Genomic DNA, 27944 nt, shown 5'->3' on the forward strand with positions numbered 1-27944 from the left:
AAGGCATATCCACAATGACACATACAAAATAACCAAACAAATGTAAAAAATAAAAAAGGAAACAAATAAGAGCCTCTCTCGGGTTACCAGACATGTTCAGAGGAGAAGCTTCCACTCTTCCTTTCCATCTGCCTGAAGGCTCTTCCACTCAAATCCCACATTATTCTGGACCTGCCCAACCTTTATACTGAACTCTGCCTTCTGCACGCCCACCACTCCCCAGCCTGCATGGATAATCATAACTTTTTGTTTTCAGATGACTGCAAATTCTCATATAGACATAAGAAATACCAGAATATCCTTGACTTGGTTCCCAGGGTAACACCTTACATGACTATAGTACAGCATCACCTGAACTACTGTCTCTCCTCTGAGTACTTATCAAGCCAAACAGTGCTATTAACATGGTTTTATATTATTTACTGCTTGTATCCTCTAAAAAACTCCACACAGGCAAGCATTTTTATCTAAATTTTGCTCACCATCCCAAGTGTACTCAATAAATACTTGGTGAATGAATCACCACACCGTAATGAACTTCCTCCTTTAACAAAAAGAACAGTCCTTGAAAAGACCAACTTGGTTTAAGCAGAGTCTGAAACATAGAAACAGGACACTCACCCATGGTGACATAAGGCAATTTATCTGTTGATCCATGAGGATAGATGCTGTAGAGATGAGGTCCCGTAATATCTACTCCCCCTAAAACTAGGGCTGCACCAATGTAACCTTGATACCTGGTGATCAAAAAGACACAATAAAAAATAAATCTATACAGCATTACTGTGGCTTAAGCAAAAGATGGATAAGAAGTCAGATACCGTGCAGGGCGTGGTGGCACAAGCTTTTAATCCTAGGACTTGGGAGGTAGAGGCAGGAGATCTGTGAGTTCAAGGCCAGCCTGGTCTACATACTGAGCTCCAGGACAGGGTCTCCCTGTAGCCCCTGTCTCAAAAAGACCAAAAAAAAATAAAAAGTCAGACACCAAAAAGTTTTCCTTACATGGTTTCATTAAAAGGTTAGTGCTCTGATAGGAACCAAAGAGGGAAAGAAACTAAAATCACATGAACATCTACAAAGTCACTCTAAACCATGAGCTGTGAGGTATACCAGACACTTCATGACAGACAGCTCAGTCACACAACCTCCTTTAAAAGAGCACTATTGCCAAGAATGGTGATGCACATCTTTAATCCCAGCACGCGGAGATAGAGGCGGGTGGATCAGCTTGGTCTACATGGTTCCAGGCGGGTGGATAAGCTTGGTCTACATAATTCCAGGCCAGCAGGGAGATGTCTCAAAAAAAGAGCATTATCATTTCTATCTTAGAAGAAAAAACAATAGAGAGACATGAAGAACTTGCTTGGTATCCCTGAGACAAGCTTGATCACCAGCACCATCCCCTTCAGAGCTCACGGTGATAGGCAGATAAGCTACCTTTAGAGCTAGTTAACAGTGAGAAGCTGCTAAGCAAGCTGTTCAGCTGTTCTAATAACCAGCCTCAACAGAAAAAGTTCATGTCAAAACACCCTTTTCCTTTGTATGAATCCAACAAATGATAATGAGTTAACTCCATTATGACCTATAAAACCACTGTCCCCATCCACAGAATAAAGTTATACTTATTCAGGAGTATTGGCAAGAAAACGTTTTTGTTTTTTTTTTTTCAGAGACTTGGTCTCCCTGGAGCCCCAGCTGACCTGGAACCCCCTATGTACATCAAGCTGGCCTGGAACTCCCTGAGATCTGCCTACCTCTGCCTCCTGGGTGCTGGGATTAAAGTTATGCACCACCCAGCAACAAGAATACATTTTGCACCCACCTCACCTCATTGTCTTCGTGCACATGGTTGTTAGACATGTTGAACTCTTTTTTTTTTTTTTTTAGTTTTTGGTCTTTTTGAGATAAGATCTCCCTGTAGCCCCAGGTGGCCTGAAACTCACATGTTGAACTCTACCTAGTTGATTATCATTTCTATGGACTTCTTTCTCTGGATTTGGCCCAGTTTTTCACCAAGAGGATTGTTATGATAGATGAATATGCTGGGTTTAAACTTTTCTACTCTGAACTTCTAGCTCTTTGACAAGAAAAATGAAACCAACATATGCTAAACTTGCCAAACAATATAATCATTAGCCAGCCGTGGTGGTGCATGCCTTTAATCCTGGCACTCGGGAGGCAGAGACAGGCAGATCTCTGTGAGTTCAAGGCCAGCCTGGTCTACATAGTGAGTTCCAGGACAGCTGGAGCTACAGGGAGACCCTATCTCAAAAAGACCAAAAAAAAAAAAAAAATCCAAATAGATTGGGGTTGAAGGGATGGCTCAGTAGTTAAGAGCAAACTGTTTCCATTTTCAAGTAAAAATTTTAATAGAAGAAATTTTGAGAGCAGCCTGAAGAGGAAGGAAGAGCCAACTCCCACAAGTTGTCCCAATCTCCTCACAACATAGCCACAGGCACAGGCACAGGCACAGGCACAGACATGCCCCTGGCTCCTTCCTTTTACCAAGCCAATCTCCTCACAACATACCCACAGGCACAGGCACAGGCACAGACATGCCCCTGGCTCCTTCCTTTTACCAGTTCCACCTATGTGAAGATAAGTCAAAGGTCCTGCTTGACCATGGTTGGCTTCACTTGAAAGCATGGAGGAAGTGATTCCTCTGTGTTGACCCTCCTCCTTGTAGACAGGACACTGGTTCAAGTCCATCTGGTGGGGTCTCCTTGGCCTCCTTGATCAAGAGGACAGGTGACCCACCACAATTACAGGACATTTTGAGAGATGCTCGACACACACACACCTTTAATCTTGGAGCTCAGGAGGGAGAAGCAAGTGGATCTCAATGAGTTGGAAGCCACCCTGGTCTACAGAGCAAGTTCCAGACCAACTAGAATTTCATGAAAAGTCGGGGAGGGGAGGATATGGCTGGGCACTTCCTGTTCTTCCAGAGAGCCAGAGTTTGGTTCCTAGCACCCAGATCACCTGTAACTCCAGTTCCAGGGATCTGATGCCCTCTTCTGGCCTCCACAGGCACCCTTGCAGCACATGTGCCATATGCACTAGTGTGTGCGCGCGTGCACACACACAAGCATGCACATGCAAATTACAATTTGTGTTTTTAGGGGCTGGAGATGGCTCAGCAGTTAAGAACATTGACTGCTCTTGCAGAAGACTCGGGTTCAAATCCCAGCACCTACATGGCAGCTAACAACCATCCTACCTCCAGTTCCAAGGGATCCAGTACCCACTTCTGACCTTCTGGGACAATGCACAACATAGGTGCACTTATGTACATGCAAGCAATAGACTCATACACATAAAATAATATTTTTTTAAAAACTTTGTTTTTAATCTTAAGAGCCATCTTTGTAGGAATGACTTTTTTTGGGGGGGGGTCTTTTTGAGACAGGGTCTCCCTGTAGTCCCAGCTGTCCTGGAACTCACTATGTAGACCCTGTTGGCCTTGAACTCACAGAGATCCACCTGCCTCTGCCTTCTGAGTGCTGGGATTAAAGGTGTGCACCACCACGCATGGCCCTGTAGGAATGACTTATTACAGACAAAACCTGGACTAATGACCCTTAATTAACACTGCCACCAAAAAGCTACTGTAAACATACTGAGCCATGTGCCTTTGTGACCTGGGCTACCTGAATTTGATCCTCTGGAACCTCAATTTGCTGCTCTACCCAAAATAATAAATGAATGTGGTGTGCTTGAGAATTAACAAATCAAAGCACTGAAAGGCAGCACACGTATCTTCACTGAAAACAATGAAGACAGACATTGTATGTATAAGATGTTTTAGGCCTAGGGATGAAAGGGCAAGATGGTTTAAGGGTGGATCGAAGCTTACAGTTCCTGAAGCTGGAGAAACAGTATTGAATAAAACTATGGGCAACAACTATCTCAATGGTACAGTTCCAGGAGACATGTGGGGTAACAGGTGCCTTCTGAGGTCAATCCACTCTTAAAAACTAAAGTTAGGAGTCAGGCTGTTTACTCAGATATAATTGTAGAGTGGCTGGTAATGCCACACATACCTTCCTCACAGACTACTGACTATGGTGCCATCTTTGGGTTCTAGCAATATTTATCAGAATGTTAAATGTGCCTGCATGGATCAGTTTTTCTGAAATCAAGGAATTTATTCTAGAATATAGACCCAAAGGCTTTCTACTCCAAAGAATTTATAGAATACCTAATAATACTTCAAATATCTTTAAATGGACAATGTCATTAGTGTTCAAAGACTACTTAAATTGTAACATGAGACTGTGAAAACACTAAAAATTATATTGATAGTTTTTAAACTTTTGTGTGTCAGACTTCTTTAAAAATTCATTAAAATTCAGGAAATTTCACCTATAACAAGTGTACACAAGTATTTTCTGTTTCATGTATTTCTAGGTCTCTGGAACTGGGTAAAGAGGAAAGCTCCTAATTCTGAGTTTTTTAACAAAACAATACCCACAACACAGCACTGTGAACAGAGTACGTTACAAAACACCATACGGGGCTAGAGAGATGGCTCAGCGCTTAAGAACACTGGTTGTTCTTTCAGAAGACCTGGGTTCAAATCCCAGCACCCATATGGCAGGTTAACAACTGTCCATAACTACAGTTCCAGGAGATCCGAGAGCCTCTTCTGTCCTCCTTGGGCACTGCATGACACGGGCATACTTACACACATGCAGGCAATACATGCATACACATTTAAAAAAAAACAAAAAACCCACATACACCAGTGTGCCATTCCTGTCAATGTATAAATATGAGGCTGCAGGTGTAGCATAAAAGTTCATCTCAAAAATTCTCAAGCCTCACTATAGGCATTGTCATCAGCCTTGCTTTTCATAACATTACTATTACATCCATTTTGTGTGTGTGTGTGTGTGTGTGTGTGTGTGTGTGTGTGATGGCATGTACACAGAAGCACCACAAAGCACATATGGAGGTCAGAAGACTAGTGGGAACATGTTCTCTCCTTCCACCACGTGGGTTCTGGGGATCAAGCTCAGGTTGTGAGGCTTGGTGGCAGGTGCCCTCACTTACCCTGTCGGCCCTGCTTTACTTCTTTATTCCTCTCTCCCTCATAAGTCAGAGAGACAGAAACTGGTATTGTCATTTTCCAAGGAAAAATCGGTAACATGGAGCTGGTGAGATGGCTCAACAGCTAAGAGCACTTACTGCTCTTGCAGAAGACCTGACTCTAATTCCCACCACCCACGGCAGGCAGCTCACAACTACCTGTACCTCTAGCTCCAGGGCATTCAACACCTTTTTCTGGCCTCTGAGGGCACCCACACAGGGGCGTGCACATGCACACGCACACACTTACAAATAAAAATAATAAATCTTTTTTTAAAAAAAAGGTAACACAAACGTTGTGGCACACACCTTTGAGCCCAGCACTTGGGAGGCAGAGTGTGGTGGTTTGAATGAGGATGCCCCCCACAGGCTCCAAGTATTTGGACATTTGTCCCCAGTTGGTGGCATTGTTTTGGGAGGTCTTAGAAGGTGTGACCATGTTGAAGGAAGCACATCACTGGGAGTGGGCTTAAGAGTTCTTAAGTCTGGCCAGATCTTGAGATGCTCTCTTGCCTCCTGTGCCTGCTTAACGATGTGAGCGCTCTGCTTTCTACTCACGTTCCAGCTACCTCCTGCCACTATGCCACCCCGCCATGTTGGACTATAATTTCCCTGGAACTGTAAGATCAAATACATTCTTCCTTCTATAAGTTGCTTTGGGTCAGTGTTTCTATCACAGCAACAGAAAAGTAACTGATACAGAGGCAGGTGGATCTCTGTGAGTTCGAGGCCGGCCTGGTCTACATAGTGAGTTCCAGGTCAGCTGGGGCTACGAGGAGACTCTGTCTTAAAAAGACAGAAAAAAAAAGGGTAACACAACCCAGTAAAGTCACACAGCTGGCAGTTTGATGTCATATTTTCCCATGTGCCACTCTTCATGTAGCTCACCCAAAATGCCACAGGGTGTGATGAAGGTCAGTACTATCTTGGTTTAAACTTTTAAATGTTCCTCTCAAAACTTTTGACAAAATTTAACTTTGGCCAGGCACAGTGGCAGGTGTCTTTAATCCTGGCACTTGGGAGTTAGAGAATGGCAGATCTCTGTGAGTTGGAGGCCAGTCTGGTCTACATAACACAATCCAGGTCAGCCAGGGCTACCAGTGAGCTCTTTTTTCCCCCCAACTTTTACAAACTGTAATAAAAATGAAACACTGGAGAAAGAAAACAGACTTTAGAATCTTAGAACACAGTAGAGATTAAATATCTGCTAAGTTATTTTGTTAAATGCCTTCAATAACAATGCAAGGAATTTTCTTGGTAGAAATTTTACAAGTAATACATTACATGTGCCACTAGGGGGAGCTTTGTATTTAAAATTAATATCCACCAATGTCTTCCAAACTCTAATAAATGTCTTAATAAATTAGTCTCATACTTTAACTGGCAGAATTTATTTGTTGGCACTAATTCCCCTGAATTAACGTGATATTATAGTCAAAGGGCTTAGTGTAGCCAGAAGAGAAATTAGGTAAACAAGGCTTCCTGCCCTGACTCTTAAGCTTTGGTTATCTCATCTGCAAAATGGCAACTATGTCACTAGCTCTGTTGCACATCCTACTGAGAAACCAGAGCTACACTACACCAGCAGATGAGGACTGCAAATTCTCAGAAGGCCAAGGCCACAAGGGCAGCAAAACAAACTATGCCAGACAGGAACTGTGACGGGCAGAATGCATCCGGACATCTGAAGTAACATTTACCATTCAGCTCCAGGTTACTGCCATGTGCTATCCAATGTTCTTTCTGAATTTTCTTTTTTTAAAAAAAGCCAGAAATTAGTATTTTTTAATTTAAATATGCCAATATCTAATTATTGGCCACTCTTTTGAAGAAATATTTGACCTATAAAAACCTCTACAGGCCAATGACCTCACAACATCCATAGTAGTGGGTGCTAAGATGCCTACCCTACAGAAAAGAAAAAAGGAGCTGAGCATGATGGCATACACCTTTAGTCCCAGCACTTGGAAGGCAGAAGAAGGCAGATCTCTGAGTTCTAGGCCAGCCAGGGCTACACAGTGAGGCCTTACCTCAAAAAAAAGTGAAAGAATCTTCTAAAGGCAAGGCAAGTCCCAGAAAGAAAACTAAACACCCAGGTAATTTCCACTGTAAAATGCTGCTTCTGATTTATCATGGAGCAAATCAGAAAATGTGCTTCAGATTTTAAAACTATCAAAACCTACACAAACATAAAGTAGTAAGATTATTAAAGGGGAAAAAGAAACAAAGTTCCTCATATGAACTGTGTATGGGAGTTAGCAGAGAGCAAGGTACAGATTAGGCCAGTTACTATACCTCTTTAAGCCTCAAACTGTTCATTTATAAATAGGAGACAGTAACAATCTTTAACTCAGGATTAAAGAATAAAACTTGACCATGCATAGAGCAACTTAGCAAGGTTGGGTAATATCAATAGTATTTTACCTACTCACAGACAATTATATGTTACTTCTCATCACATGTTATTTTGCTTCTAAAAGAGAAAGGAAAAAAAAAATCTGTGTTTATGTGCTAGGGGAGTATGCAGAACTTATAAGACAAACTCAAAGGTTCCCTTGGCTCTCGCTTTTTCACTATGAGCCAAAGTTTGTCTTAGTCAATAATATAGCTACGCTTCAAGAAATTACCGACCACAAGTGATTTATTCAGGGGGGAACAATCAGACTCCCCAAATTTACATGCATTACCAAATACCTTACAAAATTCAAATGGCTTTCTAATTGATTTCTGGAATAACATGTGTACTTCATATTTCTTCCCTAGCTTCCAGGCTTCCCTTGGCTAAAAATGAAAGATATGAAAAACAGATACTAGAGAAATCTCTGTCCTGGAGCCTCACCTGAACAGCATCTGCTTCAGCATCCGATTGGCAGTCACGACTCGGGGAAGGCGGCCAGTGGAGAGAGAGTGGAGCTCCAAGTTGGAAGAAATGAGCTGGGTTGTCATATCTGTGTCTGCAGCTGTCCCAGCACCACAGCAACTGAAAACATGAGGAGAAACTTAGCTGACATCCAATTATCAGGAGGCTCAATTAGAGGGAGAGCCTCCTGGATAACTTCTGCAAAGTTCAGGTACACAAGAGGTGTTTTGAGTAGATCTGCAACGCAACTGTTGTCCAACCTATCTTAAACAAACATAAAATCAAGGAGAACTTACAATTACATGCAAATATACTCCCTATGGCCCAATGGAACACTTCAAATCATTCATTTCTCTGCCCCTAGTAGAGGGTATGTTTTACTAATGCTACAAGTCTATCCAAGTTGTACAAAAGAGCAAGGTCTCTTATACGATTCACTATCTACCAGTCATTACACTGAGTACCAGGGAATTATAAACAACAGTGACAGTCTTGTTTCTCCGATTCAGAACTGAGAAGAGGAGAAATGCACGAGAAAAGCTGTAATACACCATGTAATAAAAGCACAGGTACAACATGCTATGGGAAACTGGAGGAGGAGAGAGCAATTAATTCTTTTTTTGTTTTTTTTGGGGTGGGGGGAGGTCTTTTTGAGACAGGGTCTCCCTATAGCCACAGCTGGCAAGGATTTGCTATGGAGACCAGGCTGGCCTCGAATTCACAGAAATTGGTCTACCTCTGCCTCCTGAGTGTTCAGCTGAAGGTGTGTACCACCACACCCGGCTATGTTTTCACATTTCTTTTCTGTGTGTGTATATGATATGTGTATGTGGGTGCATCTGTGCCACAGCAGGAATGTGTATGTCAGAGAACAACTTGAGGACATTGATTGGTTCTCTTCTTCTACCATGTGGGTTAAGGATTCAATTCAGGCTTAGCAGCAAGTTCTCTAACCTACTGAGGCACTTCACCAGCCCTAATTATTAAGGAGAGTTTTTGTTTGGTTGGTTTGGTTTGGTTTTTAAGACTCCTTTTGTAGCCCCATCTAGCCTGAAACTTGTGATGTAGACCAGGCTGACCTCAATCTCACAGAGATCCACCAGCCTCTGCCTCCTGAGTGCTAGGATTAAAGGTGTACCATCACACCCAATAAGGAAAGATCTTTTTTTTTTTTTTAAATGAGCTAGATTTGGAAGAATAGAAACTCTAAAAGCAAAGAATAGAGAGGAAAAAAGGGTGTTTTTGTTTTTCAAATCTTATTTATGTCTGTATACGTATGTCTGTGTGAGCATACGAGGGCACATGCTCTCATAGGTCAAAAGAAAGTGCTGGATCCCTTGGAACTGGGGCTACAGGCATTTGAAAGTCACCTGGTGTGGGTGCTGGGATGGAAGCTCTGGTTCTCATGACTGAGTAGCAAGTGCTCCTCACTGATGAGCAGATCTCTCCAGCCCTGGGAAGGGTGTTTTGTTTTAAATTTTTTTTTTTCTTTTTTTTTTTCGGTCTTTTTGAGACAGGTCTCCTGTAGCCCCAGCTGACCTGGAACTCGCTATGCAGATCAGGCTGTCTTCGAACTCACAGACATCCACCTGTCTCTGCCTCCCAAGTGCTGGGATTAAAGGTGTGCGCCACCACACCCAGCATTTTTGTGTGTGTGAGTGTATGGCCTGCATGTGTGTAAGTGCACCCATGTCATGCATGCCCCTGGAGGTCAGAAGGTGGGAGTGGATCCCCCATAACCAGAGTTATGGATGGTTGTTAGCCACCATGTATGTGCTGGGAATCAAACCTGGGTCCTCTGCAAGAGCAGCCAGTGCTCTTAACTACTGAGCCATCTCTCCAGCCCCAGGAAGGGTGCTTTTAACTAGAAAGGCCAACATAAGCAAAGGTAAAATAGCTTAAAGATGAGGAAAACAGGAATAGCAACATGAAAGACCATGAAAAGTAAGCCTTTCAAGAAGTTGCGCAAGGATTCAAATATGCCACAGAGTTCCAATTTTATTCTGAAAATGTAGAAACATGAAGTCTCTTGAAAAGCTTTCAAAGACGAAAGAGGCATAATCAGATCTTATGTTTTACAAAGGTATGGCAGAAGAGTGAACACCAATAAAAAGAAGAAAATAGCCAGGCATGGTGGCGCACGCCTTTAATCCCAGCACTCAGGAGGCAGAGGCAGGCACAGGCGGATCTCTGTGAATTCAAGGCCAGCCTGGTCTACACAGTGAGTTCCAGGACAGCTGGGGCTGCAGGGAGACTCTGTCTCAAAGACCAAAAACAAAACAACAACAACAAAAAAACCCTGGAAAAAAAAAATGTGGCCTGTTACATGACTTTTAAATAGAGGCAGACATGCCTATTAAACAACTATAGTTGTCTGGCTGAGAATCAATAACCCAAAGGCCCCACAGAGGGAAAGAAAGGAAGAAATGGATTTAAAAGCATAAAGGAGTCAGAACTGTTATCAACTGAATCATAGAGTGATGCAAGAGGAAGACTTGGAGATAAGGGGCATAGATGACAAATGCATGGAAATTTTTAGGTTATTTGAGACAGAGACCCATGCAGCCTAGACTGGTCTCAAACTCACTATGTAGCCAAGGATGGCTATGAATTCCTTGTCCTATTTCCCACCCCCACCCACGCTAAAACCACAGCTATATGTCCCTGCTCCCAGCTTTATGGAGTGCTAAGGACAGAACCCAGAGCTCTTTGCATGGTAGGCAAATGCTCTAACTGAGCTACACCCCAACCCAGAAATGCCTTTGAGAGCAATAGAAAACACAGGCTGAACAGCAAGCAGGTTTCAGTGAGGATGTAGTAACAATCAGTTTCTAATCAAGTTTGAAACTTTGAGTGATTACAGTTCATCAATACTTACTAAATATTAGGAGATATGAAGTGAATTTTTGAACAATTCTTGTCAGCAACAACCATCCCTTCAGTTGCTCTCGTATCTGCTCCAAGAACTATGCCATCCTATTTTTAAAAAGAAAAAATGAGGTTTTAAACAATTTCACATACGTAAGCCACAGCCACTGTTCAAGGAATACAAAAGTTAGCCATTCTCTGCTCCCATAATCCAATGTCCCAAGCCAAAATTCCTACCAAGAATACTACGCTATGCTTCATAACCAAGAACAGTCTTAAAAGGTATTACTGGATGAATTGTGAGAAGTGAGGAAAACTTATTTTCACTTTTAGTGGGGCATGGTGCCACATGCCTTGAATTCCAGCACTCAGGAGGCAGAGGCAGGTGGATCTCTTTGAGTTCAAGGCCAGCCTGGTCTACAGAGCAAGTTCCAGGACAGCTTGGGCTACAGGGAGACCCTGCCTTAAAAAGACCAAAAAATCAAAAACAAAAACAATTTATTTTCACTTTCACACAATAAATTCCTCACAAATCACAAATCCAAAAGAAAACAGACCAAAACCCCAGAAGTCTTTGCACTAAAACATCCAGTTCTGGGTCACTGAGACTGTTCAGTGGATAAGAGGCTTGCTGCACAATCCTGGCAACCCAAGTTCCATCTGTAGAACCCACTCCAAAGTTGTCCTATGTCCTCTACCCCATGCCAAGGTACCTACACCGACACACTCACATCATGCATGCACACACAAAAATTTCAGCTTTTGTTTAAACAGCCACTTTTGTCACTTTCTTTTTGCAATGTGTCTCTCTTCACCCAAAACATTAATCACTTTCCCTTATGCGCTTTACAGTTTAAGGAAGGAATTATTTTCATTTAAAGGAAACGGAATAGCTCTGTGAAGAAAACTGAGCCAGGCCTTGTGGTCCACCCCTATAATCCCAGCACTTGGGAGGCAGAGGGAAGCCTGGTCTACATAGCAAGTTCAGTATGAGGGAAGCCTGGTCTACATAGCAAGTTCCAGGCCAGCTGGGGCAAAAAAAAAAACTTCAAAGTGGGAAAATACAAACTGTTAACACATAGTCCTCCTGACAGAAGCACTTCTAACAAAGCTGTACTCTCCAACATCTGCACTTACCAGACCCAGCTGGGAGAGGGGAAGGGAGTCCAGCGGCCTGGCTGCTGTAAGAGTTCAGTCCGCGCTGCCCTGGACTGTCTGGGCTTACCTTATACACCACCCCTGCGATGGTAGTGCCAGTTTTTCGGGCTTTGGGAAGCTTGAACCCCTTCTTAACAAAATCAGCTTCCAAGGCTGCATTCCTGAAGGCAAGCGCAGAAATAAAAAACGTTGAAAGGCAAGACCACAACTGCGCCCTCCTAGCAGGCAGAATGCTTAGCAGTGAACGCAGTACTTGTTTTCGATGCCATCTCCTCCCCGGATCCTCCCACCATCAGCACCACTGGGAACAGACAACGAGCGGCGCGACTCTCCTGAACCGAATCCAGATGCGCGGGCAAAGGGAGAGAGCCGGGCCAGCCTCCGAGGCGCCCCGTGCTCGGCCCGATTCCCTGAGTCACACGGCCGCGGTCGCCGTCCGCCCACCGTGGCTCGCGCGTCCCCGGCGCAGGCACAGCTCCGGCCCGGGCGCCGCAACCCTCGTCCCCGTCCCGAACCCGCCCTGGGACGCGAACACACCTGCGACAGTTATCGAAAGAAAACCCCCCGACCGGTGCCTTAAACACGGATACGGCCGCCATCTTGCCAAGAAAGTGTTTCCGGGCCGGGGGCGGAGCAAACAAAGAGAGCCGAGCACTTCTGGCGCCGCCGGCGAATAGGTTGAAAGGGCGGGGCAAAGACTGAATGAAGCTGTTGATCATAGAGTTCGCGCGTTTTCGGTTCCTAGAGAGGCCCAGAGCGCTGTCAAGTATATCGCCTCACGTGGCGAAGAGGAGAAACTGACCGCCACAGCGGGGATGGGATTTATCTTAAGTCGGAAAAATGAATTGTCCCAACCAGCAGGTCTCTTGATACTCAGAACCAGACCTCTTTTCTACAGTTAATTAGGATCAGGGGTGCTTCAAAGCCATTCATACTGGAGTTCTGCGCTCCAACCCTACCACTTCTTCCCGTGAGCAATTCCCTTCAACTCTCAGAATGTTTCCTCCTCGGTCTAGTGGAGTTTACTCCTTCCTCAGAAAGCAAATAAGCACATGAAAATATGTTCCATTCCATGAGTCACCAGGGAAATGCAACCCAAAACTCCAATGAGATAATGCTTTGCACCACTGAATAAGAAAAAAAAATCACAAGTGTAGAGAATGTAGAAAAAGTATAACTCTCATATGTGACAAGTGAGACTGTAAAATGGTCAGCTGCTCCAGAAAATGATTTGGTAATTGCTCCCAAAGTATCACCCTCCTAGATACATATGTAGGAGAACCGAAAAAGACATTGATTCATAAACACTTCTACACAAATGTGCATAGCAACATTATTCATAATAGACAAATCTGGAAACAATGCAAATGTCTATCAAGTGATGAACGGAAAAACAAGATGTGATATATCTATGCCATGCAATATTATTTAGCCATAAAAAGGAAGGAAGCACAAATACTTGCTAAAACAGGATGCACCTTGAAAACAGTTTGCTAAAATAAAGACGCCAAGCATGAAAAGGCCACATATTGTATCATTCCATTCTTTTTATATGTGTGTTGTGTATGTGAACATGTATGCATGCTCACATATGTTAGATGCATGTAGAAAATATACTTGTCTCTGTACATGTGTATGGAGGTCCAAAGTTAACATTGGGAGTCCCCCTCTATCATTCCCCACATAATTCATTGAGTCATGGTCTCTCAATTGAACCCAATTCTCACTGATACAGCTAGTGTGGCTACCCATCTTTCTCTGGAGATCCCCTGTCTCTGCCTTCTGAACCCTGGAATTACTGGCAGGCCTATACATCCACCTGGCATTTACATGGGTTCTGGGAATCCAAAAATCCAGCCTTCACAGTTGCTTAGCAAGAACTTTACTGAGCCATTTCCCCAACCCTGTATTCATCCATTTATAGGCAGTATCCTTAAACAGGCAAATCTGTAGAAAAGCAAAGTGTATTAGTAGATGCTAGAGCTGGAAAGGAGGGTTTGGATTGTTTAATGGGTACAGAGTTGTGTGTGGGAAGATGAAAATGTTCTGGAATTAGTGGAAATGTTGCACAGCCTTGTGAATTTGATATGTATAAACTTTATCTTGATTTTTTTAAAAATTGATGTGAGAACAGAACACTGTACGTGGAAAGTGTCTACCGTGGCACACAGTAGCTTGTCGCTAACAATCGTTACTACGTTTATTTCATCCTGTCACCTTTAGTCCCTGCACTTGGGAAGCATAGGCAAGTGGATCTCTGTGCGTTCAAGGCCAACCTGGTCTCCATAGTGAGTTCCAGGCCATCTGGGGCTAAAGGGAGATCCTGTCTCAAAAAGGCAAAAAAAAAAAAAATGGGCGGGGGGTAGTGACAGCATGCACCCAGGGAGAGCTACATGTAAACATAAGGCCAGTTCCTTAGCTTGTAATGTTTCCACAGCCAAGGAATACAAAAGCCACCATCAAAGCTCCAGAAATTAGACAAAGGGCTGGACCAGACCCTTCCTTGTGGTTTCAAAAGGAAGTCACTTTGAACTTCTAAACTCCTAAGCTTGAGACCATACATTTCTGTTGCCTAAGCCATGTTAGTATGGAGTACTTTGGTATGGTTACCTAGTGAAGTCAGACACCTCATGAGTTTACAATCCAGAGGAGAGAAAACTCCAGAACAATTTCCCTTGGTAGGGGTAGAAAGGTGCTGCAGACACCCAGAGGCTCCAGGGAGTGTGGGGCCATGAAGCAAACAAAAGGGACAGATGCAGAAAAGATACCAAAAAACCCCTCAAATTCTAGACACGAGTTTTGGGCATTAGGGAGGCGCGTTCAGTGGCTTCAGCAGAAGGACGCAGCAGTGGTGGCTGGGTGGCTGCACCCTGCTGTGGGGTTCGATTGGAGCTGTAGAGCAGGGGAGGTGTTCAGGCTTTCAGGCTCCCTTTCATTGGTATAGTTTTAGTGCCTGCATAGGTGTCATTGCCTCTGTAGATAGTGTAGCAGAGGCAGGCAGGGCCCAGCAGAGGGCGACTGAGAGCCTCCAGGCAGCCTGGGCCTGGACAGTAAGTGGCTGAGCCAGAGGTGGACCAATGGGTGGCAGCCCCAGGCAGGACCAGACTTTAGCCTCTGTATTTCCAGTCATGTACAGGGAAGCTCCAGGCTGAGCTTTCTTGTCTAGCACTGACTGCTGCTTCCTGGGACTCTAACCCAGCCCAGAATTGCTCCTTTCATCCTGGACACTATCCCACTTATTCCTTGGCCTCCAAGCTTGATTGACCAGTGAAATTATCACTTCTGCTCTGTGTGGCTGTGTGACCTCAGGGGTGTGTCACCAGACTCTCTGTGCCTCAATTCCCAAATAACATAACAATAACCAACAGACCGACCCCAGAGTACACAAGGCTCTGCTGTCCTAACCACTCTATAGACAGGATCTCAGGATCATCTCAGGCACTGGGAGTGTACAAGACACTGGGACAACAGATAACCAGAAGACAGAGATGATGCCTGCCCAGAGGGAGCTGACAGTCTCTAAGCACCTGGCAGCATTGCCCACTTTATAGATGGAGCCTAGAGAGATGAAATCACTGTCTTAAGACCACAGCACTGATAAACAGCACAATCAAGATTCAAACCTCACCCCTCCCAGTCCCAGACCATACACAGCACCTTCACTCCCAGCCCTGACAGCTCCAGTCCAATTGGAACACTAGCTTCCAAGTCCCCTGGGATTTGACAGAACAAAAGTAAGGTTTCCTCCTCCCTAGCCAGAATAGGAGCTCAATTGTTTACCAGTTACGTAATCTTAGGTTGGTCTCTTTACCATTCTGAACCTCCATTTCCTCATCTGTAAAATGAGAAAGCATTACAGTACGTGCCTCAATTCATGAGAGTGTGGTATGATCAGTTGTAAAGCTCTTCATTCATTCACTCATTCATTCATTCATTCATTCACTTATTCAGAATTTAAGGCCCTCATTAGTGCCAAGCTCTGTGCAAGATCATAGCCTTGGCTGAATGTAGTGGCACACATCTCAGCACTCAGGAAATAGAGGCAGGCAGCTGTCTATGAGTTCTAGGCCAGCCTGGTCTACACAGTGAGACCCTGTCTCAAAACAAAACAAACAAACAAACAAACAAAAAACATAGCCTTGGGGGAGAATAATCTGGAGATTGATCCTCCAGTTCTCTGCTAAGTGACCTAAAGGACACATGTGGGAACAAGGCTAAAAGGGCTTCCATGTCCCCCTAAGGCAGCAGGCGAGTCCTCAGACAACAGGAGTGAGCAGGAAGAACAAGAGAGCAGACAGTGCCTTCCACACAGAGAGTTCAGCATGCCCCTGGATTCTGTAAGGGCTAAACAAGCAGCAGCCCCCATCCTACCCAATCTACACGCTGTCTGGGGACCCTGTGTGAGGCAGGTGGAGAAGGCCCATCCCAGCCTCCATCAGGAAACACACAGCAGAGAGCTCCCTGCACAGGCTGATTTGGCCCTCTTCCCATTGCAGGGAGAGCAGTCCATGATGCTCCTGGTTGCCACGGCAACTGGGCCCTTGTTTTTCTTCCTTCATAAATAAGCTATAAATAGACAGGGTAACCTGTGTGCCTTCCTTTGCATGAATTAGTGCAGCTGCTCCAGGCGGCTCCAGGGCCCTTGGCCCAGCACCCGGATGCCAAGATGCCCACAGAAGCCCAGCTTCATCAAGAGGGGTGCAGCCAGGTGCATGCCAATACCCCCAAGTGTGAATTCCCTCCACCTGCTCCAGAGTCTCTTGGGGCACCACCTGAGACCCACAGAACTACAGGCACTGTGAGTGGGGCCTGGGCTAGGCAGGCCCTGAGTTTGCCAGCCCTAGCTGATAGTGAGCTGAAGTGGAGACCCCTCCCTTCTATCCCAGCCTGTGTGTGAGCATAACCCTCATTTCTGCAGCACAGGAGGACTTACCACCCTCCCAATCTGGTTGATTCATCCTGGTCTTTTTACTGAGATTTTTCTATGTACAGTGCACTATGTTAAGTACCTGCCAGGCTATATCCCCATTCATTTCTCATCACCTTATGAGATGACTTGCCTATAGGCGGGGAGCCCTCCCTGCCCCCTGGAGGAAGTACCTGGTCCAAGTCTCACAGCTGAAATTCAAACCCAGTCTTGACCTGTCTTCAGTGCTTCTTCTTAATCCAGAGCCCTTTGTGTTAGCATCCTGCTTCTCCTCCTAACCCATGAGGGAGGGAGCAACAGGTGAGCCCTTTAAGTGGGGAATTCAGAAGGACCAAGTAGTCACACAGTGAGGAAGTCAGTCAGAGCAGAGACTCCAGCCACATCGGGTCCTGGAAAGCAGGGGAAAGCCTGGGCCATTCATAGGAGCACTAGGGAACCTTGGAAGGTACTTAAGCAGAGATGCAACACATGGCATTTGAGCAGAACCCAAGGACACCCAAGGATACCCAAGAACAAGGCACCCTGGAGGTCATATTTATCTATTTAATTTAAAGAGAGTGGTTTACATATGTCAGACTGGCCTCAAAACTTGCTCTGTAGGCAAGGGTGACCTTGGATTTCTGATCCTTTTGCTTCTACCTCCCCAAAGCTGCATTGCGTGTGCCACTACACCTGGTTTGCATGGTGCTAGGGATTGAATCCAGGACTCTACAGATGCTAGTAAAACACTCTAGCAGCCAAGCCACATCCGTAGGTCCTAGGTTCTTCATCAGCCTTGTAGGGCCCACCCTGACCATGTCCACCACTCCTAGGCACATCCAGTTCCACTGTTTTCTCCACGGTCAGAACTTCCTGCCACTTCAACAGTGAGGCAAATGCTGCCCATTCGTTCATTCACCCATTTATTCACTCAGATATTCCTTCATCAGACTCCAGTCCTGTGGCTAGCACCACGCTAGGCACAGAAACTGAAAAACTCTGCCCTCGAAGGAAGTAGACACGTGAATAAATGAGAAAGGGAGAGGGTCAGAAGGTTCTGATAAGGACTGTACGGGTCCACAAAGCCTCCAAGGAGAAAGAACTCAGCTCTCTCAGGGAAAGAAAACATTAGTAAGTGTTCTGAGGAAATTGCAGTCATAGTCAAAACTCCAGTGCTGAGTAGGGCCTGGCTAGCTGGGGCTGTTGAGAGACAGGAAGGGGCATTGTGGAAGCAGGTGGTCTCAGCAGGCATGTGCATAGCACCATGGAATTACTGGGCCTGGGGGAGGGGGAGAAGAAACTGAGAAGACTCTTAGGACAGGGACAAGTGGAAACTTGGGTATCACCAGGACTACAGGACCGGGTGCTCATGCCAGAGCGATCTCAGCAGCATCCAATGTGTTTGCTCTGATAAGGGGTTGTAGGGATGATGGAGGCTGTGAAGAGGAGAGCAGGGAGGAGAGAGAGGCAGCCTAGACCATGGTGGTGACAGGGAGGACACAGGAGGGGACAGTCTCTAGAAGTACTACAAGGTGCCAAACAAAGCAAGCTTGAAGGGTGGGTATGACAATGGAAAGAGTCCCTGTGTCCCTGTTATCCTGAAAGTCCAAACCTAGGGGTGGGGGGACAGGCTGAAGGCAGCCCAAAGGTCCACATGGGTACCATTGGGTCATGTCACACTGGAACCGAAAACAGTATGGGCTGGGGACAGGAGACAGAGGCCCAGAGTCTCTCCAGCAGCAGTCAGGAGGCCATGTGTTTCCTGGAGGGTGATCAAGGAGAGCTCAAAGCCAGAGGCAGATGGTAAATGGACCAGGCAAGGACAGGTAGAGTGGACAGGGTGACAGAAGCCAGAGCAGACCAGGAGGGATGATGGCTCTGGTGTGAATATCAGGGTGTGGTGATAGAGGGAGAGGCACAGTGTCCAGCAACACAGAAGAGTAGCAACACAGGCTGAAAATGTGTCCCTGGGTCCAGTCTTGCCTCACACCATTCCCACTGGGAATCTAGCAGACTTCTGTAATCATGGTACTCAGTGTTCAGGACAATGCTCTGAGGGGCGTGCTTTTCTAACTGCTAGTGGGTGAACTATATAGTACATACCTTCTGGAAAACTGTTGGCTAAAATAATTTAAGATCCTTGGAAAGGGTCTGAACAGTTGACCCTTAAAAACCTCCTTCAAGGGATGTATTCCTAGAAAAAAAGTAGATGTACAAAGGTGTTCATTGTAGGGAGATGGCTTAGCTGTGCATCCCTCTAACCCCAGCATGGGGGAATAGGTAGATCCCAAGAGCTCACTGGTCAGCCAGCCTAGCCAAAACAGCAAGCTTCTGGTTCAGTGAGAACCCCTGTCTGAAGGCAGTAAGGTAGAAAAGCAATAGAGGAAAATATCCCATGTCCTCTGGCCCCGGTATGTACTCACATGAGCACACCCACCCACACACTCACACACATGCATCATACATGTATAAGACACACACACATATACAAACACATTTGATAAAAATAAAGATGCTAATCATAGCATTATTTACAATGGAGTATACTGGAATTTATCAGAGATTATGTATATTGGATGTGTATTAGATAATAGTTCACACATTCGATGTTAGATTATAGGTAATATATAACAATATTACAATGAAAATCTAGAAACTATTTCAATATCAAACAGTGGGAGAATGGCTAAATAATTTATGATGGAATAGATGGTATCATTAAGACTTCCTTCTCAGCGTCTGGTGAAGAGCACAGAGAACGAGAGATGGAGCGAAGTGTGTGGATAGGCAGGTGTGGCTGCCCTGACATGCTGAAAGTGTCATATGCACAGTGGTAGTTCTTCATTGGTGAAATCTCAGGTCATGCTTACCTTTTCTCCTTGCAGCAACTTTCTGTATTTTTTTCCAAATACTATATACACTTACTACTTTTCTCCTACATCTTTGTTTTGTTTTGTTATTGTTGTTTTGATTTGTTTTTTCTTTTGTTTTGTTTTTATGAGACAGGGTCTCCCTGTAGCTCCAGCTGACCTGGAACTCGTTATATAGACCAGGCTGTGCCCAGTCTCACAGAGATTCACCTGTCTTCGCCTCCTGAGTGCTGGGATTAAAGGTGTGTGCCACCACACCAGACTTCTGTCTTTTTGTTTTAAAACTTTTCAATCCTTCAAAATAGCTCTACAAACACGTGTACCCTCCATCCTGGAACTGATAGGAGACCACACTAGTTTTTCTTATTCTGTATGTTATCATCCTTTCACAGTTGTGTGTGTGTTGGTGTGAGTGTGTGTGTGTGTGTGTGTGTGTGTGTGTGTGGTGAATGTGCATGTGGGGAGGGTGTATGTGCTACATCACTCTCTCTGCCTTATTTCCTTAAGACATAATCTCTCACCTTACCTGGAGCTAGGCTGGTGATCAGGAAACCCCAGCAATCCTCCTGCTGCTGACCCCCGTCCGACAGCACTGGGCTTACAGGCCCAGATTTTTAGGTGGACGTGAGAATCCAAGCCACCTCCCCAGCCCCATCAGCCATTCTTGTTATTCTTTTAATTACTCTTATATCTCCAGTTGTCCCAGATTGGGCTAGTGGAAGTCCCTTCACACAGGTCCCCACCAGTGTGAGTTCTTTGCTTCCTGACCCAGGGAACCATTCCCAACAGAGAGGGGAGCAGTTGCTGGGTCTTTGGGCTGAGAGATGGAAGGCAGAGGCAAAGTACAGCAGAGGGGACAGAGGGCAGAGAGCTCAACATTTGCTATGGAGACAGAGCTAGCTGCCCAAGCAGGCTGCTCAGGTCCAAGACAACAGCCTGCTTGAACACCTTTAATTCACATCTCACCATTGACTTCCTGCGCAGGGAAGGGTATTAATCATGGTGCAAACATGGAGAGAAGCCGCATTATTTCTCAGCTTCCCCAAGGAAAGAAAAAAGTTGAGAACAAGCCCTAATTTTAGAAGAAAAAAAATATATGCTTGCCTTCGAGAGCATATAGCATGTGTGCAAAAGAGCACGTATGTGAGTGTTGTATTTCATATGTGAGCATAGGGTGTGGAAGTGTGTGAGACAGCATTTTGAGTGTGTGAGTGTGTGAGTGTGTCTGTCTGTCTGTCTGGCCGGCCCAGGTTCTCCAGCTCCTGAGTCCCTTTCTTTTCCTTCCCTAACTTTAAATTTTTTTTAAATTTTATTTATTTTTAAAATTTTTATGTGTATGCGTGTATTGCCCACATGTAGGTAAGTGCACCCGAGTCGTGCAATGCCTGCGGAGGTCAGAAGAGGCTGTTGGATCCCCTGGGACTGGAGTTACAGACAGTTTGTTAGCTACCATGTGGGTGTTGGAATTCGAACCCGGGTCTTCTGTAAGAACAACCAGTGTTCTTAACCTCTGAGCCCAACTGAGAGGTATGGGTAAGTGTTCCTAGAGGTAAATGTAGAGATGAAGAACACAGTGTGACAAGTTAGGGCAGATGCATGCTCAGCACTTCAGCTGAGATCTAGAACCTTCTGACATCTATCAGGAAGCTCCCTCAGGCCTCTTCCAGCCAGTCCCCATAAAGCCACCACTTCCTGGCATCTAGAAGCCCCAGACCTCTGGTACTCAGAGACTTGAGGAAGACATGTCTCGCCTCTCCCCTCTCAGCTACTGTGGTGGGCAGCCCGCAGTGCGCATAACCCTGGACATGTCTTTCTAGGGAGAAGGAAGGAGGCCAGGCCCTGAAGTCCTCCGATGGCCTCCTTCTCCACACAGTGCTCCCAGGCTTCTGGCTGAGAAGGGGGACCCAGCCCAAGCTCACATGCTGCCTGTAGAAACAGTCTTCCAAAACTCAGAAACCCCTCTGGCCATGGCAGAAACTGTCTACCCAGGAGTGACACTCTGGCTCAGGCAGCCCCTGAGCCCCTGACGGGAAGGACCCTGGGGACCATGGTACTGTCCACCTGCCAGTTGGAGCAGGACAGCACCAGTCCTCGTGCTGTGCCTTGCTGTCAATCTGCCCGCTGCCCTGGGTTGTTTACTGGAAGCTGGTCTTCCTGCAAGGGTTCAAAGCCCTGGCCCTGGGCACGTCTGCGGCAGGAAGCAGGCCAGGCAATAATTGGCAGCATGGTCTCGCTAAGTGGCCAGAGCTGACCCACCATCCTCCTCCAGCAGTCACCTTTGAGTGGCTTCACACGGACCTTCCAAGCCTGCAGGGACTTTCTGCCCAGTGCAGAGCCAGCACCAGGAACAAATTACTTGTTCCCCAAGAAATCTATTAAAAGGTGACAGCAGTTAGGGGACAGGTGGCCAGGAGGCCCCCAACACAGGAGGCCTAGGATTTTCCATTCCTAAGGTCCATGAGCTGTCTTCTCCTGCTGAACTTTCCAGCTCAGAGGACGTTGAGCTAAGTCTCTAACTTCTGGAACCAAGGAAAAATGACTCAGAGCTGAGTACAGGCTGCTGTCCTTGGGGGCTCTCTGTGGCTTCATGAAAGGAGAGGACAACAGGACCTGAGACCCTTGGACCTCGTTTCCATTTTCTATTCCACTCTGTGTGACCTCATGTGAGCCACTTGGCCTCACTGAGCCCCTGTGCTTCTCAGGGGAATAAGAAGCCCCAGTCTTTGGCAGGCGCAAAGCAAGTTCATATGCAGAGCCAGGCACATGCTGTATACTGCGGGTCAGAGTAGAATGCATTTCTCCTCTTTTCTGGCTGATAGAGAATGACCCATTGAGACCAGTGTATGTGCTCACACCCAAAGTGAGGCAGTGACTGACTGAGCTACCACTTTGCAGAGAAGTGGGGCTGGGTCCCCCTTCTCAGCCAGAAGCCTGGGAGCACCGTGTGGGAGGAGGCCATCGGAGGACTTCAGAGCCTGGCAGCTTCTGGTTCTCCCTGAGCAAAGAGCTTCTATCATATCCAACCCAGCTCTGGCCAAGCCTCACATCTTTGAGTGAATGAACAAGTAAGTTCATGAGTGGTCATCAATGTCACTGCTAGATGTAGCCAGCTGAATAATGCCCCTGCTAGTCATTAATTACTTTTCTCATTGCTGTGATCAAACACCTAACAAAGGCAACATAAGGCAGGAAGGATTTATTACAGCTCACAGTTTGAGGATACAGTCCATTACAGAAGGAAAGGCAGGGTGACTGGAGAACAAGGCAGCTGGTCACATTGTAGCCACAGTCAGGAAGCTGAGAGGTATGAATGCTGTTGCTCAGTTCTGTTTCTTTTTATTCAGTGAGGGGCCCCAGGCCAGGGAACGGTGCTGCCCACATTTAAGATGAGTTTTCCCATATCAATTAACCTGATCTAGAAAATCTCTCACAGACATGTCCAGAGATTTGTTTCCATGGTGATTCCAGTTGACAATCAGGACAGTCACAGATGACGATATCCTAGTCCCCAGAACCTATAAAAATATTACTTGACCTAACAGAGGAGACTTTGCAAAAGTGATTAAGTATCTCAACATGGGGGGGATAAGCTTAGATGATCAGGCCATGGCTAAATACCATCACCAGTGTCCTTACAAGTGGAAGACAGGAAGATTTTAGTTCAGAATGGAAGAGATGGGATCCTAGAAGTGACTCTGAAGATGGAAGAAGGAGCCACAAGCCAGGGTACACTTGTGACTTCTAGAAAATGGGGCTGCAGAGATGGCTAACCAGTTAGGAACACTTGCTGTTCTTCCAGAGGACCCAGGCTCCATTCCCAGCACCCACGGCAGTTAACAGCTGTCCATAACTCTGGTTCCAGGGAATCTGACACCCTCTTTTGGTCTCTGTGGGCATTGCACACATGTGGCACACTTAAATACACATAGGCAAAACACTCATACACATAAAATAAAAATAATAAATAAGGAAGCAGAGGCAGGCGGATCTCTGTGAGTTCAAGGCTAGCCTGGTCTACGTAGTGAGTTCCAGGTCAGCTGGGGCTACAGGGAGACCCTGTCTCTAAAAGACCAATAAATAAGTAAATAAATAAATAAATAAATAAATAAATAAATAAATAAATAAATAAATAAATAAATAAATAAATAAATAAATAAAATATTTAGATGCTAAAAAAAAAAAAAAACTAGCCTTGTCACCACCTCAGCTTGGTCCCAGTGAAAATATTTTGGACCATGGATTCCTGATCACTGAGAGATAAATTTACACTGATTTAAAACTTATGAGGATTTGGCACAACAGCTATGGGACACCAACTCTAATTTGGGGTCTTGAGAAGGACAAACATTTTGCAAGGAATCTGCCTTGGCTGAAGTCTTATAAGAATCCAGAGTTTTTTTGTTTGTTTGTTTTTTGTTTTTATTTTTGTTGTTGCTTGTGGTGGTCTTTTTGAGACAGGGTTTCCCTGTAGCCATGGCTGCATGGCTAGCCTGGATTCACTATGGAGACCAGGCTGGCCTCGAACTCACAGAGATTCACCTGCCTTTGCCTCCTGAGTGCTGGCAAGAACCCAGGTTTTTATAAAAGAGGCTGCTCCTGGGAACCAGAGAGATGACTCAGGGGGAAAAGTGCGTGAGAACCTGAGTTTGGATTTCCAAGCATGGTGGTGTGAATCTGCAATCCTGGCCTTAAGAAGGTAGAGACCAGTGGATCCTTGAAGCTCACTAGTTGATGAGTTCTGGGTTCTGTGAGAAACTCTCAGAAAATAAGGTAGTCACTGAGAAAGACACTAACATTGGCTTGTGGTTTCCATATGCACTTAACATGTGTGCACATTCAGGAACATATACACACATATACACAGAAGGGGAATTGACTGCTTCTATTAGCCCATGGGGTTCAGGGAAACTCAGCCTGTTTCCAGGTGTATCTACATACATGTCAGCATCCCAGGTCCGTGGTCTAGTCCTGCCCTATCAAGATCCTGACTCTAACCTAGAACACCTGTTGAGGCTGCACCTATGATCTCCTATGAAGCTGAGCCATCCTCAGAGCCTCATCCTGGCCTGATTCTCCATCCCCAAAGAAGTCAAGTTCCCCTAAACACTGCCAAGGAGGCTTTCTGGCTTTCACAAGAAGCCCTGTGTTACCTGACCCTGACCAGTCATTCTCTTTCCTCAAGGTTCCCAAGGCAATCTACAAAAGCCTATGTACTCCACAATGCATCTGATTATCAACACACTGGACCATTCAAATGTCTGAACCTCTGCATAGCTCCTGCTCCCTTCCCAGTGGGGACATTTCTGAGAGGAACAGAATCTCTCTCCAACCCATGAAGGGCAAGAAACATGAGCAGAACACCACAAAACTGCTGTTTTCAACAGAACTAAGATTTTGGAATTGTTGGTTACCACAGCACAACCCAGCAGGTCCTGACTGTAGGAAATGTGTAAAGGAAATAGGCTCTGTGACAGAAAATATCTTTATACTAAATCACCCTAGATCCTTAACTTATAAAGAGTCCTTAAGATGTTGATATGAGGATAAAACTCCAAGCCAAGGGGCTGGAGAGATGGTTCAGCAGTTAAGAACACCAGCTGCTCTTGCAGAAGACTGGCATCCAATGACAACTAACAACCATTGGTAACTCCAGAGGATCTGACACCCTCTTCTGTCCTGTGTGGGCATTGCAGGACATGGGTGCACTTACATACATACAGGCAACATACTCATACACATTAAAATAAAAATTACTTTTTAAAAATCCAAGCCAGTCAGCTGAAGTTTTGCAAAAATCACCCACAGGGGCCTAGCCAATACAAATGGCTACAAAGGTCAGGGGGAGTTCAATCATCTTCACTTTATAGAGACATTTAACCTGTTAGACAAATTGCCTGTTTCAGAGGTGACACAAATCTTTGCTCACTGATTTTTGGAGAATTGGTTTTTAGCAAAATTAACCAAATCAATCTGTTGGCTTCAGAGATGACTAGACTTAAAGGTCTCAAATGACCTCAAGAATTCTTTCTCTTAGTTTTGACTTTGTTTATTTGTTGTTTGGTTTTTGAGACAAGGTCTCACTTAGCCAGGCTCCCTGGCTTTTGTAGCTGAGGCTGACCTTGAGCTCTCGATCCTTCCTGCCTTCTGAGTAATGGGATTACAGGTGTACCACCATGCCTCGCTTATGCAGTGCTGGGGATTGAACCCAGGGTCACGAGCATGCTAGGCTTGCGCACTACCAACTGAGCCACGTCCACAGTTCATCCCTTCTTACTTTTGCTCTCTCCTCATGGCCTTCTCCTAAATCACAGCAGACTCCACTCCTCCAGCATGGCTACCCAAGTCAGAAAATCATGGCTTCCCAGCAATGCTAGTGGGTAACTCAAAGGATCGCCAGGGTTCCAGTCCATGTTAGAATGAAGCTCTGGGGTCAGGAGCAGCAGATAATCAAGTAACTCGACAACCTGGGTTATATCCTCACTTGTGGAGTCAGAATTCTAAATATTCCTCACAGCATCTTCATGGTTGGCTATTCAACCAAACACTGACCTACATACTGATGTGTGATGGCTAATTTTATGTGCCAACTTAACTGGGTCACGGTGCCTAGATCTTTGGTCAAACATTATTCAAGACATGTTCTGTGAATATGATTTTTTAATGAAATTAACATCTAAGGCAATGCTCTTTTTTTGAGTGGAGCATATTATCTTCACAATATGGTAGACCACATTCAACCAATTGAAGGCCTTAAAGAAAGGAAAAAAGATCTGCCCCAAACAAGAAGGACTTGTAGACTGCTTTCAACTTGAACCTCAGTGCTTCCCGAGTTTCCAGCCTGCTGGCTTACCCTACAGACTTTGGCTTTCCCAGATTTCTACAAACAGGTGAGCCAATGTCCTTCCTTCCTTCCTTCCTTCCTTCCTTCCTTCCTTCCTTCATGGTGTCACACATTTTCTACATATTTCCCTGTAGCCCCAGATGACCTGGAACTCACTATGTAAACCAGGCTGACCTTGAACTCGCAGAGATCCACCTGCCTCTGCCTCCTGAGTGCTGGGACTAAAGGCGTATGCCACTCTGCCCAGCCAAGCCAATTTCTTAAATCTGTGTCTGTGTCTGTGTATCTAAATACCTATTTGTCTGTCTGTCTTGCATATATCCAGTTGGCTCTGATTCCCTAGGAAAACTTGACTCATCCCTGTGTTCACCTATAAACTTTGTAGGTATAGTTAAGGTAACTAACCAGCTAGCCTTAAAAAGACCAATAAACTGTAAGCCACTTGAGGTGACCTGTGAAAATGGTTCGTTACTCTCTTGACCCAGAAAACCCTACAAAATCATGCAAATCAAGAGGTTCCAACCTTCACGTTCACTTTAAGAACACATGTGAAACTGCCCAGGCCATCAAGGGTATGCATATCCAAAAAGCCACCAAGTATCTGAAAGATGTCACTTTAAAGAAGCAGTGTGTGCCATTCTGGCATTATAATGGTGGAGTTAGTAGGTGTGCCCAGGCCAAATAGTGGGGCTGGACACAAGGTTGGTGGCCCAAAAAGAGTGCTGAATTTTTGCTGCACATGCTTAAAAATGCAGAAAGTAATGCTGAACTTAAGGGTTTAGATGTAGACTCTCTGGTCATTGAGCATATCCAGGTGAACAAATCGCCCAAGATGCACAGCAGAATTTACAGAGCTCATGGTCGCATTAATCCATACATGAGCTCTCCCTGCCATATCGAAATGATCCTCACTGAAAAGGAACAATTGTTCCTAAGCCTGAAGAGGAAGTTGCACAAAAGAAAAAGATATCCCAGAAGAAACTGAAGAAACAAAAACTTATGGCACAGGAATAAATTGAGTATAAAATAAACGCAGATAAAAGTAAAAAAAAAATACCAATATAAGAACCAATGAGATGGCTCAGCCTGTGAAAGCCTGGAAACCTGAATTCCATCCCTGGAACCCATATAAAAACGGAAGAGAGAGCTGACTCCACAAAGTTGTCCTTTGACCTACACATACACACACACACGTCACACATGTGTCTCCCTCCCCCATCATACACACACAATAATGATATTTAAATGAGATTAATCTGGACTACCCAGGTGGTCCTATTGTAATCATAGGAGCTCTTAGAAGCAAAATCAGAAGGCAGAGGCAGCAGGAATAAAGGTATGACAAGGGAG

The 27944-nt window shown here is 45.2% G+C and overlaps 1 protein-coding gene and 1 pseudogene across 1 annotated transcript in view; one reads left to right on the plus strand and one right to left on the minus strand.

Moving 5' to 3' along the window:
• Positions 1 to 12657, minus strand: part of Psmb7 (proteasome subunit beta 7) — a 60111-nt gene extending 47454 nt beyond the window's left edge. The window contains exons 1-5 of the mRNA XM_008824575.3: positions 12515 to 12657; positions 12045 to 12138; positions 10830 to 10927; positions 7931 to 8071; positions 622 to 737 (exon numbers count right to left, since the gene is read on the minus strand). Coding sequence (XP_008822797.1) covers positions 622 to 737; positions 7931 to 8071; positions 10830 to 10927; positions 12045 to 12138; positions 12515 to 12576 — 511 coding nt within the window. The 5' untranslated portion in view covers positions 12577 to 12657. The remainder of the gene's footprint in view (positions 1 to 621; positions 738 to 7930; positions 8072 to 10829; positions 10928 to 12044; positions 12139 to 12514) is intronic.
• Positions 12658 to 27035: 14378 nt separating this feature from the next.
• On the plus strand, positions 27036 to 27648 carry LOC108490284 (annotated as a pseudogene).
• Positions 27649 to 27944: the final 296 nt, after the last annotated feature.

This window comes from Nannospalax galili, unplaced genomic scaffold (assembly GCF_000622305.1).
Source record: "Nannospalax galili isolate Female #2095 unplaced genomic scaffold, S.galili_v1.0 scaffold290, whole genome shotgun sequence".
NCBI lineage: Eukaryota > Metazoa > Chordata > Mammalia > Rodentia > Spalacidae > Nannospalax > Nannospalax galili.